At 33.6% G+C, this 22,141-nt stretch overlaps 4 protein-coding genes across 9 annotated transcripts; 2 read left to right on the forward strand and 2 right to left on the reverse strand.

The window, feature by feature from the left end:
• Nucleotides 1–65: 65 nt before the first annotated feature.
• LOC108872294 (transcription initiation factor IIF subunit beta) lies at nt 66–2,863 on the reverse strand. Its single transcript, XM_018659757.2, has 6 exons — nt 1,156–2,863; nt 884–995; nt 677–804; nt 522–569; nt 277–414; nt 66–189 (listed from the first exon to the last, which is right to left on the reverse strand). Exons 1-6 carry the CDS (start codon nt 1,483–1,485, stop codon nt 91–93), a joined length of 855 nt encoding a protein of 284 aa, XP_018515273.2. The 5' UTR covers nt 1,486–2,863; the 3' UTR covers nt 66–90.
• Nucleotides 2,864–3,088: 225 nt separating this feature from the next.
• On the reverse strand, nt 3,089–4,936 carry SRS7 (protein SHI RELATED SEQUENCE 7). 3 transcript variants are annotated; one of them, XM_009151216.3, is made up of 3 exons: nt 4,699–4,936; nt 3,925–4,584; nt 3,089–3,689 (listed from the first exon to the last, which is right to left on the reverse strand). In XM_009151216.3, the coding sequence occupies exons 2-3, from the start codon at nt 4,577–4,579 to the stop codon at nt 3,304–3,306; spliced, it is 1,041 nt and encodes a 346-aa protein (XP_009149464.1). In that variant the 5' UTR covers nt 4,580–4,584; nt 4,699–4,936; the 3' UTR covers nt 3,089–3,303. The 3 variants fall into 3 exon arrangements, with proteins under 3 accessions (XP_009149464.1, XP_009149465.1, XP_033128819.1); XM_009151217.3 differs by having other exon boundaries at nt 3,925–4,587; nt 4,699–4,929; XM_033272928.1 differs by having other exon boundaries at nt 3,925–4,904.
• Nucleotides 4,937–14,210: 9,274 nt separating this feature from the next.
• On the forward strand, nt 14,211–16,019 carry LOC103872783 (protein TRIGALACTOSYLDIACYLGLYCEROL 1, chloroplastic). Of its 4 annotated transcripts, none has more exons than XM_009151219.2 (3): nt 14,211–14,396; nt 14,718–14,808; nt 14,879–16,019. In XM_009151219.2, the coding sequence occupies exons 2-3, from the start codon at nt 14,759–14,761 to the stop codon at nt 15,879–15,881; spliced, it is 1,053 nt and encodes a 350-aa protein (XP_009149467.1). In that variant the 5' UTR covers nt 14,211–14,396; nt 14,718–14,758; the 3' UTR covers nt 15,882–16,019. The 4 variants fall into 4 exon arrangements, with proteins under 4 accessions (XP_009149467.1, XP_033128818.1, XP_009149466.1 ...); XM_033272927.1 differs by having other exon boundaries at nt 14,891–16,019; XM_009151218.3 differs by having other exon boundaries at nt 14,316–14,468.
• Nucleotides 16,020–16,271: 252 nt separating this feature from the next.
• Nucleotides 16,272–21,794, forward strand: LOC103872784 (auxin-responsive protein SAUR50). The gene has a single exon (XM_033272929.1). The coding sequence runs from the start codon at nt 21,186–21,188 to the stop codon at nt 21,525–21,527; it is 342 nt and encodes a 113-aa protein (XP_033128820.1). The 5' UTR covers nt 16,272–21,185; the 3' UTR covers nt 21,528–21,794.
• The last annotated feature ends 347 nt before the right edge of the window (nt 21,795–22,141 follow it).

The following is a 22,141-nucleotide window of genomic DNA, read 5'->3' on the forward strand; positions in this document are numbered from 1 at the left end:
GCTCCAATTTTTACAACCTTTTTATTTTATTTTTTGTACACAAAAAAAAAATCTGATGATGCCTGTTTACTGAACTCCTGCTGTACCTTATTAAGTACTCTTCTTGTATTCTGGTTTAAGCTCGTAAGAATGACCACTCCTTGTCCTTGTATAGACACAAAGCTCTTTGAGTATCTCTTTCAAGAATATCTGAAAAAAGCAAACAGAGTTTCAAGCAAGATTTAGATAACATGTAACGCTGTTTCTGGATACGAGTCTTAAGAAGAGAGAGCATACCTCTGGTTGGTTGATTTTTTTAACAAGCTGTCTCAGTGTCCATTTCGGTTCTCTTTCAAACAGTTGGAACATTTTTGCTTCCACCTCACTACGGTCGCTTCTAGTCCTCTTGTCCCTTTTCTTAAGCTTCTTTGTTACCTGTTTCATGAAGGGAGTAACAAACATATCATTCAAAGAAGTACAAATCATTAATTAGAGTGTGATAGTCATAACAGAACCAAAAGAGAAGAGAAGCAGAGCATTACCAATGGAGGCTTGGGCATCAAGTGTTCTCCACGGCGATCATCAATAACCTTTCAGAATGATTTCAAATAAAGAAGTTTAATCTAATTAGCATTTTCTTATGGTGAGACCAATACTACATCTTAACTTGAACTTAGATGGAGTTACAACAAAGAACCTGGATACATCTATTTTCAGCCACAGGTTTCATGTTCCTCTGACGTAAAAGCTTTCCGTATTCTTCAATGCAATCATGGGGTCTCATATCGAGTTTATGCGTCACCGTTCCTTCCACCGCAAGTTTACCTAAATACCATGTGTTGAAGAGGTGTCATAAAGTATTCAAGAGATGAAAAAAAAAGAAAACCAAAGAAAAAGACCAGACCTTGATTTGATTCGGAGAAGAGACTCAGTGGACCAACAAAGTCACTGGATTTGCTTACAGAATAGAGCTTCGAAATGTTACATAGCTCAGCACTAGCCATCTCCATGCTCAACTAAAACACAAACCCAACAAAACAGAATAAGAGATCTTTGTATGAACTACTACTAACCCATGCACCAAGAAGATCAAGAAGATCAAGAATCAAGCTGAGCAAGACGCGATTCCAAGTTCGTCTGACCTAAAACAGAACAAGGGATGTGTTATCGGATTACCTCAGGCGACAAATCGGGCAGCAGGAGATCGACGGACTCACAATACTTAGCCACGAGAACAAGTTCCTGAGAAAACGAAGAAGAGAGTTGGCGCCAGGCCTTGTCGAGCCTTGGTGGACACTTCATTAGCCAAACCATTTCGTCGGCTTTCTCCGTTTCGAGTTCTTGATACTCTTCCACCGCTAGTTCCATCAATCGTTCTATTTCATCTGAAAGAATCTTCTCTTCTCCATGCAGTTTCTTTCTCTGGATCTTCTTCTTCTTCTGCATTTCGGAAATCCCCATTGTTTCTTGTTCTGTGAAAGCGGGAAGAGAGAGCGGTTGAGTCATGAGTGCCTTTATAGTTTATACGAGGCCCAACAAGAAGAGTAAGTACCTTTATAGGTTACACGAGGCCCAATAAGTCTTCTATGGTTTTACTTATATAGTGCATAGAGTGCCGGGGGCCTTTATTTTAGTTAAAAGATTATCCAAACACGAAAAAAAGAGAGGAAAGAAAATCATTGAATTTAAGGGATCACACTTTTTCAAATGGTCGTTGTTTGATATGTAAAGAGGAACTGTTTATTTGCTTTATGAAAAGAGGGTTTTGATGAATAAAATGTCATATCATCCCCAGTCGAATTAGGTATACATATGTTGTGTAGGAGATGCATAAAACAAAAACCCTATGTTTTATAAATTCTATGTTCTTTTTACCTTGACCATTGACTTTTACTATGTTTCTTGACCCCTTTCATTTCTTTTATTTCAAACATAGCTATACTCCACATTTTCTCTAATAATTTAAAAGTAAATGCTCCTTTCACAAACCTTTTAATGGTACCAATTGAAATATATACTTCTAAAACGAAAAGAAACCCTTGTATATTAACTGTTAAGCCTATATATTCACAAGGGAGGGTTGCTACTTCGATCAATCTACTAACTAGAAATTAATAATAAAACATGTGTATATATATCGAAAATGATCGGTTTAATCAACAACCAAGTCGATAGTCACATCAATGCAAGTTATGTAGAGAGAAGTAGACTAGTAGATATGAAACTTATATAACATACTATCCATTTACATACATCCACAACAATTAGTACTTCACATGTATTGTAATGTTCTCAGACCTCATAAATGGTTTTGACGTTTTTCTTCACACTAATTAACTGTGAACTCCGATCTTCCACAATAAATCGCCATCTCCAAGTGAGAGTGACAAACTGTAACTACATATATCGTGTCGATCAAAGTCTCAAAGATTCATCTCCATGTAGGAACGATAACTTGTAGCTATATATTGTCGATCAAAGATGAGGAACCTCATTTAATTTGTTTCATCCACTGAATTTCAAGCATGTTTTGGAATACTTGATTATGCCTACACTTGGAAAAAGTATAGTTAAACTTTCGATATTTAAAAAAAAAACAATACATATAACGATACGACTTGATTTACATAATGTAATCCACCCTTGAATTTGTTTTTCATGTTTTTGGAATAAAAGAACTAATATTTGCATATATGTAGAAATGTCTCATATGAGTTTGTGAACTGATGATGTTTTCTACTGTTTCACTCTGTGGAAATTGGATTGGGCAGCATAAAAGTGAATTTCATATAAATAGATTTGAAATTGTTTGCTCAATGAACACGAAACCTAGTTAAGTCCTGTTTAGATCCGGCAAGCAAACGGATAAACTGGGAAAAAGCAGCTTCGAGTTCAACACCAGCCAGAAAGCTAATTCACTATCAAACCCAACCCTATTCTATACAGAAGGTCTAACTTACAAAAAGTTAAAAGAATTTATAAGAAAATTAAAATGGTTGATAGAAAGAAAGAGTTATGCTGATCGCATTGGGAAGATTAAACATTAAAAAGAACAAGCAGAAGATCAGACTTGTAACTCTGACATCAACTTAATTGTAATAATATCCTCTTTCTCAGAAGAAAATATATAATAATCGATCATTTATCTCTAGAAAACGTACGATGTGCATGTTAATCAGTACTCTCGCAAACCCTAGCTAGGTACGAAAGTTACCGCATTGTCCGACAACAACAAAACTATCGAAATAATAATTTTTGGTACTGGTAGTCCTCTGATAATTATAAGAGTAATAACAAACGTTTTAAAAACATAACATTTAAATCTTAAGACCTAGGAGATGCAAAGAAGGATGTAGCGGCCGTGACAAAAGAGTTGATCGGTGCTGCAGTGTAAACCGAAGAAGGGTCAATTGATGCGTTATTAATATTGCTCGCTGTCACGCCGGTTGTAGTGGCGACTGAAGAGGCTGAGGCCAAGAGATTAAGATGGTGTTGAGAGGTTTCTGCGGCTATGGCGGCAGGGCTTGAGCTGTAACGGTGATCATCTGACGGACCTTGGTCGTAGAGAATGCCTTTGAACACGTGACCTCCGATGTTCACAGCCGTTTGATATGCATACTCTTCGTCTTCATCATCAATTGAGCTGACTCTCATACACCGGAAAACCGCGGGTAAACTTAACTCCGGTGGTAAGTGACTACTCTCAAACCCTAATTCAATAAAAATGAAAATTACTATAAATCCAAACATAACACATATTTTAATATAAAGTTCATATAATCGAATAAAAGTTATGAAACCAAATACTTGTAAAGAAAAACTTCATTCACACTCAAATGATATTTGACTAAACAATCAAAATTACATCTTCTTATGATCTCACAAAGTTAATGTTCCACTAAAGGTACCGATAAATTAGGTTAGTTAATTAAAAACTAAAAATACCTGAAGAGCTAGCATTGACTACACGGATGCAAGCAAGAGCTGATCCACCACCACCGCCTTGAGCTCCATTTTCATCGCCCTCTCTCTCATCATCATCATCACCACCGCCAGAGCTAGCCTCTCTGCTCCGCTTAGTTGGCAAACCAGCTAACTGAGCCTGTCTCTCACGGCGTTTAGCAGCAGGGACCCACGTACTCTTCACGTGGGTTTGACAATCAAACCCTCGGCTCTTGCAACAAGTACGGCATCTCATATGAGGACAATCTTTCTTGGCTTGATTCCCACAGTCTTGGCAATTCATGCTTCCTTGCCTGGTTACCGTAAACCTTCCCGTGGAGGATCTCACCGGCTCATGGTCGGAGACGACGTTGAAATACAAACTCCGATTACTACTCCGGTTATTGTTATGGCTGCTACCACTTGGAACCATACCAAAAGAGTAGAAATTTGTAGGAGGAGCGACGTGGTTTTGTTGTTCTTGTTGTTGCTGAAAATATTGAGGTGGCCAGATCTCAAAACCCTTGTTGTTGTTGTAGATCTCGTCTTTATATAGATGAAGATAATTGTTGCTCCTGTCTTCATTATGATCCTTGTCTTGATGATGATGATCTTGTTTGTTGTTTTCTCTACCTCCTAGATAGAACAATCCAGCCATTTCTTCTACTTCCAATCACAAACACACGCCACGGAAAAGAGAGAGAGAAAAAGAGAGAGAATATTTGAGACTATGTTAGGGGTTTGTGAAATAAATTATTTTTGGGGATTCGAGTTTACCTTCTTCTTTTTCTTTTGCTCCCTAGCTCATTAATTTCTAGACTTGAAGATGTGTTAGGTATTTGAAAGGAGCAGTGAAACTGGGAGCGGATGAGAGAGTAATGATGGTAAGGAAATTTAAGAAACTGCTGCAAACGCCGCCAAGGTTTATTGCTTCTGTTCAAATCATTTAAGACATTTGATTATTTATCTCTCGGTCTCTCTCATCAAGAACTCGAGTAACTGCTGTTTTCTCAGTGGAGAAAGAGAGGGGTGGGGGAAGGGTTAATAGATAGAGAGTACTATGAAGATCTTCTTCAATGGGGCACTTTCTCTACAGTTGTAGCCCAGTTGCAATGAATCCCTATCACAATAAATATTGCACAAGATTAGTAAATAAATAATATATATATATATAATACATGTGTGTATATTATGGACAAACTAAACTATAGCCTAAATATGTTTTGTTTTGTTTTCTGGAACTATTACTAGACGCTATTTTTTAAGTAATTTCTTCTTGAGTAATCATTCGATTATATATTGGGATCCTAGTTACTCTTTTGCTCCTTTTTCTCTGTCTCTTTAGTGTCTTAATAATATATCCAAATCCAAATGTTTCTACGATTTTATTTAGAACAACGAAGTACAATAAAAAAAATTAACAGCAGAACAACCAAAAAACAGCTCACACTTTTTGCTGCGCCGTTGATTTCTTTCTTCCGAACGGTAAACAGAGCGCCACGTGTCCAGCTATTCATTTTTTCATATCGCACTTCACTTTCGCTGTCTTCAGTTTTACCTCCTAGTTTTACACCCCTTGTTTCCAATGTTTTCTTTTTTGACGAAACCCCTTGTCTAATCTTTCAGATAATTTTTTGTGTTGTTGTTTATTCGGAATCTTCCGAAATAGAAGAATATACACATCTCTCAAAATCCTGATTTGCAAATTTTAATTAAAATTTAATGGATTTTCTAGTAATGATCTCGATCGATAGGAGTACTAAATAAACTACGTACATGTATTTTAAACGTATGAAACTAATTTTTGTCTATCAAATATTCTCGGAATAATACATAAACATGTTGTTTCTTTAGTTAATAACTCAAAATTTAGATAATTACTTATTCATTGCCTGTACAAAGTAGTACAAACGCTCTGTCGGAAATACAAAAAAGTTGCCGCTTAATCAGAGAGCGATTAGACGGTCTTTGAAATAATTTAGCTGATGTGATGGAATATTTATTCTATTCAAACGCTGCCTCGTGCGTTTTTATTTCAATTATTAACAGATTCAATTGCTTAACTGAGATAGGACGCCGCAAAGGTAATATTTGGCTGAAATATTAAAAGGTTACTTAATCGTAAGATTTATAGATTTCAAGTACAACTATCTTCGATCATTTGGTACGTTACTAACATTAATATTTTCACATGTTTATCCTTTAGTTTGTATACCATTAAGATATTTAACGGAACTAGCTTAACTATCAAACGGGATTGTTCTGAAGTCCAGCAAAATGTCTACATATATCGCGGAGTTTATTAATACCGTTCATGAGCTTATCAGAATACAATGTAACCATAATCACTATAATAAGAGTAGCTGTGTTTTCATAATTGAAACTAACAAGCGTTGTGAATATGCGGTTAAACAAAATATTTATATAAATGTGCAATTTGTTTAGTGGGTGTGCTTGACAGCAAACCCTATAGTCTAAGTTCTAGATCACGGGTAATAATTAGCAAGGAACGGATGGATAGGATCCACTACGTTCTCCAACCAAACTACTCCATGAAATGGTTCAGAGGTTTTAAATTATTAAAGACGTACAATTGATATGATTGTAATTCATCATAGTTAAATCCGTGAGCTTATTGATTCGTATAATTAACCCTGGCCATATCATAATAGTCTATAAACTATTGGAGAAAAAGTTAAACAGACATCTATTGATCGGCGTGAGAGTGAGACTAAACAAGCTAATCCAATCCGGGTAGTCTGATCACGTGGAACCGCGTGATTAAGCGGCGCAATTAATGTTAACTTAAGATTGCATGTCATTTAGTTTTAGTACCACTAGATACTATTTTTATTTTCTCGACTCATAAAATAAAAATTCTCTAAAAATAATGTGTTATTTAGTTTGTAAAGACGTTTCCTGCCTTCTTTTTGTCTGGCTTTCATTCTCACACTTACCGCAAGTTTTTGTTGCTGTTTCAAATTAGCATGCATTAGTTTTTTTTGTTTTGTTTATGTAACCATCAAGAATCTTAGGAATAACTTGTCTTGTAAATTAGAACCGTAGGTAATGAGATTGTACTATATATTCTTCAAAGGGTTAATGATGAAAGTTCCCAATGGTTTTCTTGACCATAGGGATCACCATTTTAGTGCTATTAGAACAACCTCATTAAAAATATCTAACCAAAGCATTTCAAAATATTATAAAATATATATGTTATAACTTTCGGGTTTGATATCTCAAAATTATAGATTTTATATTTTGGATTGAGTTTTATTCGTAATTAAATAATAATAATAATGTATATACTAATATTCTGGCTAAGAATTTCATGGTGAGAAACCACTGGTAAAGATTGTGTTTAGACATCTCGTATTGTATTAACGAGGGACCAATCAAGTTCACATTTCTTCTTCTTAACGGTAGAAAGGTATGTATTCCTCGGTGATAGTTTATATACTATATTGCGTGCGTTGAAAAATTATTGCTAATGATATATAGCATATACGCGATGTTTAGTGGTTAGACTGTAAATGATTGTCGGAACATAATCACATGATCCTACCATGGTTTGTCAATATACATACAGTGGTGGAGTTAGAAACAAAATCTATCGAAGTCAAAATTACTTAGTATTGGATGTTAAATTAGATGAGATTTTAAATTAAAACCAATTGGTGATAAATAGAATGGTTTATGTATCTTATATATTACTTAATTTTTTTTTGCAACATACGATGTAGGAGAATTTGTTTCTAATACGTTTTTTCGAGATGATAATTCTTTGAAAGTTAATTTTGGAATGTTTGGAAAAAGATCAATGGGCTAACACTGGGGTAGATTGATGTGGATCGGGTCCGACCTCCGGCTCACTAGGGGGACAAGCGGTGCGACCGCCCCGAGCCCAAGCTCGTATTCCTTCGTATAATAATAATTTTTATAAATTTATATTTTTATATATAAAAATTATAAATATAATAAATAAAATTGAAAAGAGCCCAAAATTATTTGATATATATATATATATATATATACTAGGTGGTTGTCCCGATTTTGCGGGTATAAATATTTATGAAAATTATATATTATCTTTATAATTTTTAATTTTTAATAATAATCATAACTATTAAAAATAATATTTTTTATTTTAAATAGTTTGAAATTAAAAGTCTTGATATTGTATAATCTTAGAAGATTATTGAGATATAGTGTTAATTCTTTAAATTTTATAATGTTTTCAAAACTTTTTTTATGACATAATTTTTGATTAATCAAAAAACAAAGATTAATAAACAAGAAGTTATTTTATAACACATTATATTTTTGCATTATTTTTTCTACCACTTTATTTTATTTAGAAGTAAAATAGTTACAAATAATTAATTAACAGTTACAATACTACGTAAAACACATGTATTTCGGTAAATATATAAAACATTAAGTACGTAGAAATATAAAATAATAAGAATACAACCAAGAATACAACAAATAAGTTTTATTATTCTTCACTCATGTTTTATGTATGTATCCTTTATTTTTTCTTATTACAAAATAAGCATATCACTTTTATTATAATCAAAACAATATATATCAATAGAGTCTTAACTCTAGTCTCGTATTAATATATTGTTTCTGATTTTCAATTTATACATTATAATAAAATTTTCATTGATTAATATTATTTTAAATAATTTACCATATAATTTTATTATAATCAAAGCTGTAAGAATTATATTAATAGAGTATAATAACTTTAGTCTTGTATTAGTATAATGTTTCAATATTTCAGTTTTATATTATAATAAATATTTTCATTTATTAATATTATTTTAAAATACTTACCATATATATATATATTTTTAAAATATACAAATATTTTAATCATTTATGAAAGTAATAACTCAACTATACAATCAACATTTGTTAGTGAAAAATGACTGAATGTTTTTACAATTGTATATTTGACTGTTTTGCAATCATTGGACACATTTAAAATATATATATATATGTTAAAATCGTTTATATATGTTATTTTTATCATACCATATGTATTTATATGTATATTTTAAGTTTCTATAATGTAATCTATGATATTTAATTGTTTCTATCACTACAAGAAAACACGCCGAATTCCGACGGACTCAAAAGTCGTCGAACGTTTTTGACGGATTTCTGACCGATTTCCGACGAAAACAAAAAATTTGAAGTCGTCGGAATTTCGTCGGCCAATTCCGACGAATTTCCGAGAAAACACGACTCGTCGGAATTTTCCGACGACTTTTCAACGACATTCCGATAAAACATATAACCGTTGTAGTTGTCGGAAATTCGTCGGAATATACCGACGAAATTCCGACGACATTCCGATTAACAGATATAACCATTACGGTCGTCGGTATTCCGTCGGCATTTTTCGACGAATTTCCGACGAACCAAGTGACCGTTGCCGACAAATATATATGACCGTTTTATAGCCGTTTGAGATTGGAAAATACCGACGGAATTCCGACGGACTGCTTTATATCTGTCGGAATTCCGTCGGAAAGTCGTCAGATGGCCGTAAGCAATTTCCTATAAATGCAACCCCTCCTTATTCAACTCATTCACACTTTATTCTCTCTTCTTTCTCTTTAGTCATAACAATTCCGTGAAAATCATGTCTTCAGGAGCTTATTATCGTTCGTGGATGGATAAACCTCATTTGGATCCCAACACCAATTTGCTTACGGAAGAATACGTTCCAGGGATTGGAGAATTCATGAGGCTTGTTCAACAGCAACCGGATGCAAAAAGTGGTATGTTAAGATGTCCCTGCTCTACTTGCAATAATAATACGGTTATAAAATAATTTGATGTTTGGACTCATTTGTATATGAAATGGTTTTCACGTAATTATAAAGTTTGGTACCTTCATGGGAAAACTGGTTATGAATATGGTAGTACTAGCGAACCTCAGCCTGTTAGTGAATTTCAGCCTGATATTAGGTTAGAAGAATTTAGAACGGATATAGATTATAGTGTAGGTACTGAGCAGATGGTACATGATCATTATAGAGGGAAAGAACCAAATCCCGAATCTAGGAGATTTTTTGACATGTTGGATGCAGGAAAACAGCCTTTATATCAAAATTGTAGAGATGGTCATTCAGTCTTATCATCTGCAACTAGATTAATGGGTATTAAGACATACTATAATTTGGCTGAAGAATGTGTGGATGCGATTACTGATTTTGTCAAAGGTATTCTACCTGAGGATAACCTTGCACCGGGTTCATACTACGAGGTTCAGAAACTTGTTGCTAGTCTTCAACTACCGTACGAAGTGATAGATGTATGTATTGACAACTGCATGATCTACTGGAGAGCGGATGAGACACGGAATGTATGCAAATTTTATGGGAAACCTCGTTATCAAAAGACGAGGGGAAGAGTTCCGATCCCGTTCAAAAGAATGTGGTATTTGCCTTTGACGAAAAGATTGAAGAGGTTGTATCAGTGTGAGCGCACAGCAAAAACAATGAGATGGCATGCAGAGCATTCTACAAATGGTGAGATTAGACATCCTTCAGATGCAAAGGCTTGGAAACATTTCCAGTCAACATATCCAGAATTTGCGGAAGAGGGAAGAAATGTTTATCTTGGATTATCTACTGATGGTTTCAGCCCGTTTGGAAAGCATCGTAGACAGTATTCTCTATGGCCAGTTATTGTGACACCGTACAACTTACCGCCGAGCTTGTGCATGCGACGAGAGTTTTTGTGTCTCTCAATTCTCGTCCCCGGGCCAGATCATCCTAAAAGATCACTAGATGTGTTTCTTCAACCACTGATATATGAGTTGCAACAACTATGGGCGCATGGTTTTGAGACATACGATGTTTCGTTCAAAGAAAACTTTCACTCCGTCGGTATTTTCCGAGGACCTGGTTCGTCGGTATACTCCGACGCCTTCAATTCGTCGGTATTTGCTAAGGACTCGGTTCGTCGGTATTTTCCGAGGACTTGGTTCGTCGGTATATAGTTTTTCTGATGAACTCTGGTCTCGTGTGTCCGCATCGGAATATCGTCAGAAGTTCGTCAGAATGACGTTTCTCGGTATTCGTCAGAAAGTCGTCGGAAGGTCTGACGAAATTCCGACGAATCCTTTTTTCCGACGAAATGATACCGACGAACGGGTTCGTCAGAAATTCGTCGGAATAGGCCTATTCCGACGATTTCGACCATCAGAATCCCCCTGTTTTTTTGTAGTGTATAAACGAATTATGTTAATTCTTCTAACTTTAAAATGTTTAATTATTTATATGGTAATATAGATTAGATTAGGTAGTTCTAGTATTAGTTTCCTTTTTAAAATTTTAATTAAATAAATGAAAATTCAAATACTAACAATCAATCAAATTAAGAGAATTAATTCTAAACTTCACATATAAATGACACCTAAGCAAAAGTCACTTAAGTGACTTCTCAGTTAATATATAATATGATATATAATTTTATTTTCATTACAAAATACTACTGATTAAAATTTTAAAATATTTTAAATATTATCTACATATAAATTTTAGACAATAATTTTTTTTTCTTGCCCCAGGTCCCCTAACAGTGTTGAGCCGGTCATGCGGTTGGATTGTTTGGATCGTTTGGATCGAACTCTTATATCATATTAAGTTAAATATGCTTCCGATTTAAAATCAATTAGTAGTAACTAAAATGGTCAGTCTATCTTATATATTACTTGGAAATTTTTTCAACATCCGATGTGAAAAACTTTGTCTCTAATAGTGAAAACTCAACAACTAATAAAAGGATCAAACCATTAATATGTTCAAATTTATTAATGTATATTACATCTATGTGCCTATAAAAACCTAAATTTGAAAATTGACAGGGGTCAGCTGACCCCAGCTACTTCATTGGCTTTGCCACTGTACACACATAAAGGCAAGTAGAGAGTGAGGAATGCATGACTTGTTTGGGGAAATTTATAGACGAAGAGAAATCCCAATTATTATGTCTTTGTCTTTCTTTCTCGAGCCTTGCGCTTACCTTTGGCTTCATCTCTCTGTCTCTCGCTCTTGAAAGTTTAAACTTGAAGTCAATCATTATCCTTGCTAGCTAGTATATAGTATATACATGCGTTTTTGTTTGGGTTAGTTGGCTAGCATTGATGACGAACACATGTTACTGTGGCATTGTTAATAATTTTTTTTATAACAATGAAAGAGTTTCCTAACGTAGGATGTGTCCAAGCTAGAAACTCTTTTGTTAATGGCTTTGATGTTTAAAATATGAGGATATAAAAGAGATTGGTCTAGTGATAAAAAATAATTTTGTATGATCATAGTTTTATTTGTTTGACATGATCATAAGTATTCTGCAGAAGGGATACATATGACATTTATATAGTTGCAAATGGTATTTCATTAGGGTTTCACACAAGATACATGATGTATTCAAATTCCATTTGTGCATCATATCGCATGTTGTTATTCTACATTGAATTCTGTACCAGAAAATCATATTGCGGGATAGCATGAGTAAACAAAACCCATCTAGTCTAATTACATACCGGCATTTCATCTCGCAAAAGCATCCAGAATGGTTTTTCGACGAGGATTGCTTCTTGTATTTGTCCCCTTTTGTACAGTTATAAGGCAATATCCTACTCAGGAACTACATTAGCTTTCTAAATGCTAAAAATATATATTTTTAAATGAATATAAATGTACATGTACATTTAGATTATCGATTATCATTAAGAAATGATAGGGTTTGTATATACTAACCAAAAACCTTAGCCAACATTGAATTTTTTCTTCCTAAAAATATAAATCTAGTGTAGTTTTGTTTCTATATAATTAGCCCAAATTGTAGCTTGGTTTTTGATAGATACACATTTTCTTATCGGCCACTACATAATATACACTATTCTCGTTATAAATTATTATAACAACAAGATGGAGAGATACATGATAAAAGTCCAACCCGTAACAAGAAAATAAATAAATGTAGATTTTGTTAAAATTAACATAAGACTGATCAAAACCTCTGTGTTTTTAGCTTAAATCTAAGTGATATAATTATGCTCTTTCCGCCACGAATGGCTTTTTGTCTTGCTGAAAAAAGTAAGGAAGTGACTCAAAGCTTCTTGCTAAAGTTAAGATATGGAAACTTTATTCGTATATACTATGTAAATACGCGTAAAACTTTAAAATTCGACCTCAACTGTCCTCTTAGTATACACATTATATGAAAAACATGCTAAATATCATTTTAGTACGAAAGAAGAGATATTTAAGTTTCTTTTTACTAACACGGTTAGCTAAACTTAACATGTTGTTCATATATTGTAAATATTGATTCTATCAAATATAAATTTTGAATCCAATACTAAATGTTGGGGGAGAGAAGACTCCCTCTAGGAATCGTTGGCTAGATAATCAAAGACAAGAATTATGAAAGAGGATAAAACCATAAATTGGAAATTTATATATATCAAGAAAATGTAATTCCTTAACTAGCTTATACGATATTACACAAGAGATATTATAATAAAAAAAAATAGAAGGCAAGGGAACATAAGTGGTGTGCAGTAGGAGGATAGGTGAGAGATGTAAAGTGAGAAAAAAGGAAGGAAGAGGGGCTAGTTCTGAAACCCTAGATGAAAGCAACACTGCATTGCCAATAGTAGAAACAGTGCGATATCACGAGATTCAACTCATTCCTACTTCTTAGTATCCACTCCACTTGTAGAACTAGCTAGCCCCCCGGCCACGTGGTCCTCTCTCCTCTTCTATTAGCTTTATGGGCCTTCTTCAGCCCGCGGACCCCATCTCCCCATCCCATGCACATGCACCACATCACATATATATATGCTTTCTCTCTATATAATTCATAACATATAAAAGTATGCACCTTCCTTTTATTTTCTTCTATTTATTAATCAAAATGGAGTACTCAATTTCATAGAATCAGTATATTTTATTTTTTTTGGTAGGAGAAGTAATGTTTTTGGTTTGTAGTGTAGAGTAGGGTAAATGTGAATACATAAAAACGTAGAGAGGCGTATATTATAGAGAGAGTGTGCCCTTAAAGAACGGACCGGCTGAACAAAAAGATAACGTTGTTGTCTCCGTAAAGGTTACAAAGACTCTCAGTCATGTGACCACCACCATTTCTCTTTTCACACACACACACATAATGATGATATATTTTCCTTTGAAATATTGGTTATTCATCTATCTATGCATACGCTTGCAAAAAAAAAAAAAAAAATTACACAAACGGGCCATATGTAAAAGGCATTAAGTCCACACTTCAATTGTAAAAGATATTGGGCTTTACGGCCCATATTATTATTTTTCTGCTGCGTTCTCTTTGCCTGGGACTGTTAGTTGTTTGTTACCTTTCTCTTCTCTCGATGAATTCATCTTCTTCGACCTTCTTACTTTCTCTTCGTTTCTATTCTAAACGTAAGTTCTGTTGAAGATACTTATTCATACATCCTACTTTCTCCACTAGTTGTTACTCTCCTGTTAATCAAGGTTTGAAGAACTGATAAACCTAATTGGTTTCTGTAGTTCAAATTTCGCCGAGATTGGTTGAGTATACGGATCTCGAAGTATTAGATTGAATTCGAAACTGAATGCCTTATGGATTGATTGATTGATTAATTGTTCACGAAGTGTTGCTTAGTTATGGAATCGTTAGCCTCGATTTGGATCTGCGATTTAAATCAATTCAAAATTGCTTAAGTTAGCATGCTAATTGGGTTTCGTGTCACGCTTTACTAGGTGGGAATTGAATCAGTGAGCTCCTAAGGAAGAAGATAAGAATGATGCAGACTTGTTGTATTCATCATCCGTCTTTGAGTTCCCCTCATAGGTATTTGTGTAGGCATAATCTTATAATGTTTCTCCTTTGCTTCACTGTCAGATTGATTCCATTCTTGCAGAACTCTTCCAAGGTGTGATGCTTCTGCCATCGGTGTTAAACCCCCAAGAGTTTGTAAAGTTGGTTTCACTGGAAAAAACCATCCTTTGGGGATTTCGAGGGGAAGGAGATTAGATGTGAATTTGAATGCTAATGACGCGCACCCATCCATGTCTATGTTTGAAGAAGAAACCTCCCCTGAAAACACCGCACCGGTTTCTCCAGAGGCTGAGCTTCCATTCGGCAAATGGTCACCTTCTAAATACATTTGGAGAGGCTTATCGGTACCTATCATAGCAGGACAAGTCATTCTCCGGATACTGAAAGGTAAGATCCACTGGAGAAACACTCTTCAGCAGCTGGAGAGAACCGGACCCAAGTCTCTAGGAGTTTGTCTCCTGACTTCTACGTTTGTTGGCATGGCTTTCACTATCCAGTTCGTTAGAGAGTTTACTAGACTAGGCCTCAACAGGTCCATTGGAGGCGTCTTGGCTTTAGCCTTCTCTAGAGAGCTGAGTCCAGTCATCACGTCGATTGTTGTTGCTGGACGAATGGGAAGCGCGTTTGCAGCTGAGCTAGGGACAATGCAAGTCTCTGAGCAGACGGATACGCTTCGTGTCTTAGGAGCAGACCCGATTGATTATCTGATCACACCGAGAGTCATCGCTTCCTGTTTGGCTCTACCGTTTCTGACGCTCATGTGTTTCACTGTTGGGATGGCTTCGAGTGCTCTGCTCTCTGATGCGGTTTACGGGATTAGTATTAACATTATCATGGACTCGGCTCATCGAGCGCTTAGACCGTGGGACATTGTGAGTGCCATGATTAAATCTCAGGTGTTTGGAGCTATTATATCGGTGATTAGCTGTTCTTGGGGTGTGACTACTACGGGAGGTGCTAAAGGTGTTGGAGAATCTACAACTTCTGCGGTTGTTATGTCTCTTGTTGGAATCTTTATTGCGGATTTTGTGCTTTCTTCCTTCTTCTTTCAGGGTGCTGGAGATTCTTTAAAGAACTGTGTGTGACACACTCTTTTTCTGTCTTCCTGATCTAGTTCGAACATGTGTGTTTTACATCGCTTTTAGTAAACTAATTAAATCCTAAAAGATGATGTGTATTAGTATTAATTACTCTTTCTTAAGAAAAGGTTTCAAATGAGTAAAGGCTTCGCTAAACACTTGGGTTTAAAGGAACACTACTAGCAAGAGTTTTTATCGTAGCTCATTTGTTGTCAGTGAATCAACCTCGTCAGATAAGCTTATGCAATGCGCACACATCCTTGAAATAGTTCCTTATTAGCTTTCTTGGTGTCTCCGACTTATTTGCTCTGAAGCTCTACACTCGACGTGGATAAAGTTGGCTTCTACCACCGATTTGGCAACTAATGTTTTACCACAACCAGGTGGTCCATAGAGCAAGAAAACAGCCCTTTGACAGAAGTCCTATGAAGCACGGGGACGTCTGTTTAGGCGCCGTACCGGTACCGGAAACGTTTCGGGGACAGATACTTCACGGGGACATCACTGATACGGTTTGGGGACGGTTAGAGAACTTAGTTGTTTCATTATGTTAGATTCACTATATAATTTTGTTATTTTATAAATATTTTATATTTTTACTAGTATATATGCCGTCCCCGTATCTATAATTTTTAAATTTTGCTGTTTCCCGCCCCCGCTTCCGTCCCCGTTTCTGTCCCCGTATCCATCCCGGTGCAACATAGGACAGAACTCAATTGCCTAACACTCTTCTGGATACTTTAACGGTTTGACTACATGACGATATAACTGTTTTTATTATATGATCGAGACCACCAATGTCTTCCCAAGTTTCAGTAGGAATCGTAAAGAATCCTTCTCTTGTTAACAATGGTTTAAATGAAAGAGAAATCAATGTTTATCTGCCTAATATCAAAATGGGCTGGTAAGCTAATATCTCTCTTTTTTTTTCTTTTTTTTTTTTATAAAAGGCTTTCATATTAAATATTTTTGGTTTTTTTTTTCTAACATACAACAGCTGTTAAGCTAATATCAAAAGCAGTAACTTATTGCACGTAAAGCATTCTCCTTGTCCGACAGAATTTTGGTTAAATTTTCTGCTGTTATGCTAGTTTTTTCTTAATGCTAGTTCTGAAATCAACGTTTTGCCGACTAATAACATATTGACCTACATCCTCATCTGAAAATTTTATTAAATATCGAATACTATTGTTTTTTCGTTTTTACAAACGATACATTAAGAGCATGACTATTTAGTGTGGGAATTTGAGGAAGTGTTATTAAGTGTTTCGTATGATTGACATAATGTTTAAAAATTGTTGCGATTACGGATAATTTTTTACTGGCTTACCTACAGATGCAAAAATTAATTAATACAAAATATTTAATGGAGAAAAAGTTCATTACAAAATGATAATTTTAAAACACAATAATAAAATTATTTATTTTTATATTAAAATAATTTTACAAGAAAAAGAATTATCCTCGCGTACCGTCCACAACCGCAAACGATACCTTCAATCAATTTTTGATTTTGAGAGGTTTGGGATGGTATGAAACAGTTTGTAGCGTTTTTTTGTGATTGTTACAGCAAAGCTGTATTTGCGGATGGTAGCCGAAAAACCAGTCAGATCCTTAAATATATATATATATATATATATCACTCTATATTTATTAAAGTAGATTCAGAGAAAAATAGACTTGTACCACTGTTTTTTCCGTTACTGGAACATAAACAAAAGTACTAATTAAACTACAATATTTAAATTATTTGCATTTTTGCTAGTTAATAGCTTACCTTACATTGACTTGATGCAGAACGACCTAGCACGAATTCAATGTTCTACTGGACCATTAAGCGCAAAAATAAAATTATTTTCTCTTAAATAAATGGAAATCCTCACTCATTATCACCAAATTTTAGCAAAAATGATAATAAAATAAATCATTTAATTAAATTCTTCGATGAACAGGTTAATCATCTGTAATGTCTTAAATAAAACTATTTTCTCTTCGAAGAAAAGGTTAATCTCTCAAAAAAAATATTTTTTCTCTTAAGTAAATGGGATGTTTTGGAACGTCCATGTGCATCCTGGCACGAATATTAATTGAGGAACCCTTAATTGGTTATAGTACTGTCCTTCGTCCTTCACATTTGCATTAAATTGTCTTTTTCATGATCTCTCATCGATATGCTACCATTTTTTGGTTACTAGTCATCAATTAGTCTCAGCTTGTAGATATTGAAATTGAAATACGTGAAGGACTAAGGACAGTACGTGATAGTATCCACTATTTGTTCATCTCTGCATACTTAGATTATTACGTTCGAACTGATGTTTAAGTTAAAATTAGCTGATCAGATTCCTATTTTAGTTATTCTTTTCTTCTAGGAAACCATGGACGTCGTGTTTATGTTTTGTTTGTTACGTATTGTACTATATTGTAGGCTTTGGAGCATGCAAATAAACTAACAATTGTAACTAAGTTTTAAACTTCATACACGTAAACTTAGTTACAGCTATTTCTACAAAAACTCACTTGGCTATTAAAATTTTGTGTTCATTGGATATGTTTGCAACTAAAATAAATTCAGAGCAATTTTATCGTGTGACCTGAAAGTTTGTTAGAAAATTTAGAATTTCGGATCAAGTTTGAAAGTTAGATGCAGCCTCTGCGATTAATTTGTACCTTCTAACATTTACACCAAAAAACTAGTTTGTACCATTAATCTGCATTTAACAAAGTTTTATTGCATCCTATATTTGGCATGTTTCTCAAGTTGAGCCAGATGAAAAGGCCACCTTGTTTCTGAGAGCACCTTTGACCTTTGACGGTAGTTTTTAAGAGGATTTCTCAATATTAAACTTATCTAAAGGATCAATTAGTTAAAAATAAATGAAATACAATAATCTAACTAAAATGATATTATTTTTATTTTTTAAGTAATTTATACGGTCTGTCCCCGATAGTGTTGCTCTATGTTCTATTGTTATCTCAGTTCCAAAACAAATTTAGAACATTTTCAGTTTTTATATATTTAGAAAACAAATTAAAGCTTATTATAAATGTATTGTTTCATTTTGTGATTAACAATTTTAAAAACGTAAAAATGTGTATTTTTAAAAAGGTTTTATATTTTCGAAAAAGATAAAAATGTCTAAATGTACAACAGATAAATATAATATATAAATATACATCGTAACAGATATCTATTCCTTACAGACAAACCCACCTTACTTCACCCCACGCATCAAAATCTCCTTTCTTTAATCATGTATACATGCATATGTTAAAAATAGTCAAATACTTACAATTTGTACAGAGATATTGCGATGGTGTAATCCATCCCAACCTTAACAGATTGTGTAAATCATTTCTATGTTATCCCCTTTTAAGGTTTGAAGTTTAATTTAGTTTTGTGGTCGAAGCACGTAGTTATGTAAGCATCAACACCAACTTACGTTGGCCATTACATAGTAGAAAAATGATAGATTTGACGAATCTAATTCCGTAGGTATATAATTGCCTAATATTTTTATTTATTTTTTATTTTTGAGACAATTAGTTAAATCTATCCAAAGGAAGTCTATATTTGCTAACTGTACACTGATTGATGTTAATGGTATGATATATGGTATTTAAGCCAAGAGTAGACGATTTTACTCCTTCCGTAACTATGAAAGCTTTTGCTGCCAATTCTGACGCGACAGAAAGCAAAAATGTGCCAGCTGAATAAAGTAGTGTTTGAAGTCATAAATTTATAGTTGGAACGTTTTTAACCACATGTTTCTATCCATATTTACAAGTATATTATTTAGATAAATGTAACTTATGAAGAGAAACTAATGGAGAAAAAATAATTAAATATGTTATAACAATATAAAAATAATTACTAGGACAAACTATCTCGCTATACAACGATCAAACAAACTATCTCTCCACCATGATATAACAATATGACTAACTCTTTTCTATATAATATTTATAATTTTGCCAAAAACATATTTGTCCTGCAAATTTCTTTTTATTAGTCTCAATTTAGAAAAACTACGAACATATGAAAATAATATATTTGGGGGATCTTCCAATTCGTCTCACAACAACAACAATACGTAAAAGTTTCGGCTGATGTAATTTGTAACGGCTAAGACATAGTATCATATATGATCTAACATAGCATGTACAAGATAACAAATTATATTCCAGCTAACATAACATGTACCAGATAACAAAATCATCTATCGATTTTTTTATATCAAATTATATATCATGTAACAGAAAATGTACCATGTAACAATTTTTATATCAAATAACAACAAGTCTATGTAGCATACCAATCATTTATTAATAATTTGATATCAAACTATGTATAAGCTAAAATAACATGTATCATGTAACAAACTAATTTATCAGATAATAAACAATTTATAAAAAAAGTATCAACTCGCAAACTATGTATCTACCAATTTATCAAGTAACAAACTATATATGAAACAATGTATAAGTCGACAAACTATTTACCAAAATATTTATCAGCTACTAAATTAAGTAGCAATTAATAACAAATATTTTATAACATCTTATTTACTTCGAAAAATACTCATGATCTTCTCAAAAGTTAATTAAATTCATAATTTAAAAATTGTTAATCGAATTTGAAAATATCCATAATCTTCCCAAAACTTAATTAAACTCATAATTTGAAATTATTAATAAAAAGGGATTAGGGAACATAAGCTAGGAACAACATAGATTATATGAATATGTCTTGTCGAACAGAAACCATCAATGCATAAACAATTTTCAATTCGAGTTAATAATCACTTCATGTCCACGAAACTGACAACGCTTTTAACTGCGCATAATGTCTAAAGGTATTATAGTCTTGAAATTATTAATCAGAAAGCATGGATAGTTTGCCAATAATAGATGTCCGATAGGTATACATACACCAATTAACTCTTTATTTTTCAAAACGTGAAAGTTTTCTCCTGTTCAATAATAGGACCTGTCTTGTGACTTGGACCCATCATAATCTCTCTGATTTTATGGAGTGGTATATAAATTTTTACACCAAGTATACAATGTTTTCATGGAACTCACAATCTATATAAATGTATCTCTCTATATAGAAACCATCCATAAATACCCCATAACCACAACTCAAGAAACCATTCTTTACTCCCTGACTCTCTCCACACCCCTAACAGGAACCTAAAGAGTTATATATAAACACAAGAAGATATTGCAAACACAACCCAAAGAATCTCGAGATTGTTTTTCCGAATCAAAACAAAACCGGTTTCGTTTCAGAGAGATTCAAAGAAAATGGCGATTAAAACCTTGACGGCGACCATGCTAACACAAACGACTACGATAAAGCAAATTTTGAAGAGGTACTCAAGTTTGGGGAAGAAACAGAGTAGTGAATTTAACGACAAACATGATGGACAATCACTTCCTCTAGATGTGCCCAAAGGTCACTTCGTTGTCTACGTAGGGGAGAATCGGGTCAGGTACGTTTTACACATTTCATTTTTGACCCGACCCGAGTTTAAGCTTCTTCTACAACAAGCTGAGGAAGAGTTTGGCTTCGATCACGACATGGGCCTTACTATTCCTTGTGAGGAAGTAGCTTTCAAATCCATTGTCACCTCCATGCTGATCTGATCAATATATGTTTAGCTCTGCTGGTTCTAGAACTTTTTTAATTAGAGGAATATGCTTTGTTTAGCTTTTAATTTTTAATAATATGAGATAAAATCGGGTTAGTATTTCCATTTGAACGAGACTACCTCTAAGAGTGATCAATAAAACCATCTTGGTTACTATCTTGGATTTTGTAGGGAGTAGTTAAGCAAATAGTGTGATAAATATTCTCTCCTCATGGTGGTGTGACTATTATATTAAAATATCAGTGAATGCATTTTGTTTTTTTTTCTAATACTTTGTGTTTTCTATTTTCTACCAGGTGATGTGTTTGTATACATATATATATATTTTTTTCTTCTTTGGTTTTAACGTTATACTAGATTTCGATCCGCGCAACCACGCGGGTGTTTATTTTCAGTTTTATATACATATTTGTTAAATCATTAATTATATATATATATATATATATATATATATATATATAAACATTAATCATGTTTATATAACTATTCCAAATATAGTAATTTTATAATTTACATGTTATAATTAATCAATTATTTAAAACCGTTACATGTATTTGTAATTTTTTACTATATAGTTATCTTTTTTCATTTAGTTATTAAACAAATTAA

Source organism: Brassica rapa, chromosome A06 (assembly GCF_000309985.2).
Source record: "Brassica rapa cultivar Chiifu-401-42 chromosome A06, CAAS_Brap_v3.01, whole genome shotgun sequence".
Lineage (NCBI taxonomy): Eukaryota > Viridiplantae > Streptophyta > Magnoliopsida > Brassicales > Brassicaceae > Brassica > Brassica rapa.

Coding starts and splice junctions, on each gene's coding strand:
- LOC108872294 (XM_018659757.2), bottom strand. CDS start 1,485: ATGACTCAACCGCTCTCTCTTCCCGCTTTCACAGAACAAGAAACAATG. Junction 805..883: donor CTTCTCCGAATCAAATCAAG/GTCTGGTCTTTT, acceptor CATGGTATTTAG/GTAAACTTGCGGTGGAAGGA. Junction 415..521: donor TGATGCCCAAGCCTCCATTG/GTAATGCTCTGC, acceptor TTCATGAAACAG/GTAACAAAGAAGCTTAAGAA.
- SRS7 (XM_009151216.3), bottom strand. CDS start 4,579: ATGGCTGGATTGTTCTATCTAGGAGGTAGAGAAAACAACAAACAAGAT. Junction 3,690..3,924: donor AGTCAATGCTAGCTCTTCAG/GTATTTTTAGTT, acceptor TTATTGAATTAG/GGTTTGAGAGTAGTCACTTA.
- LOC103872783 (XM_009151219.2), top strand. CDS start 14,759: ATGATGCAGACTTGTTGTATTCATCATCCGTCTTTGAGTTCCCCTCAT. Junction 14,809..14,878: donor TCTTTGAGTTCCCCTCATAG/GTATTTGTGTAG, acceptor CCATTCTTGCAG/AACTCTTCCAAGGTGTGATG.
- LOC103872784 (XM_033272929.1), top strand. CDS start 21,186: ATGGCGATTAAAACCTTGACGGCGACCATGCTAACACAAACGACTACG.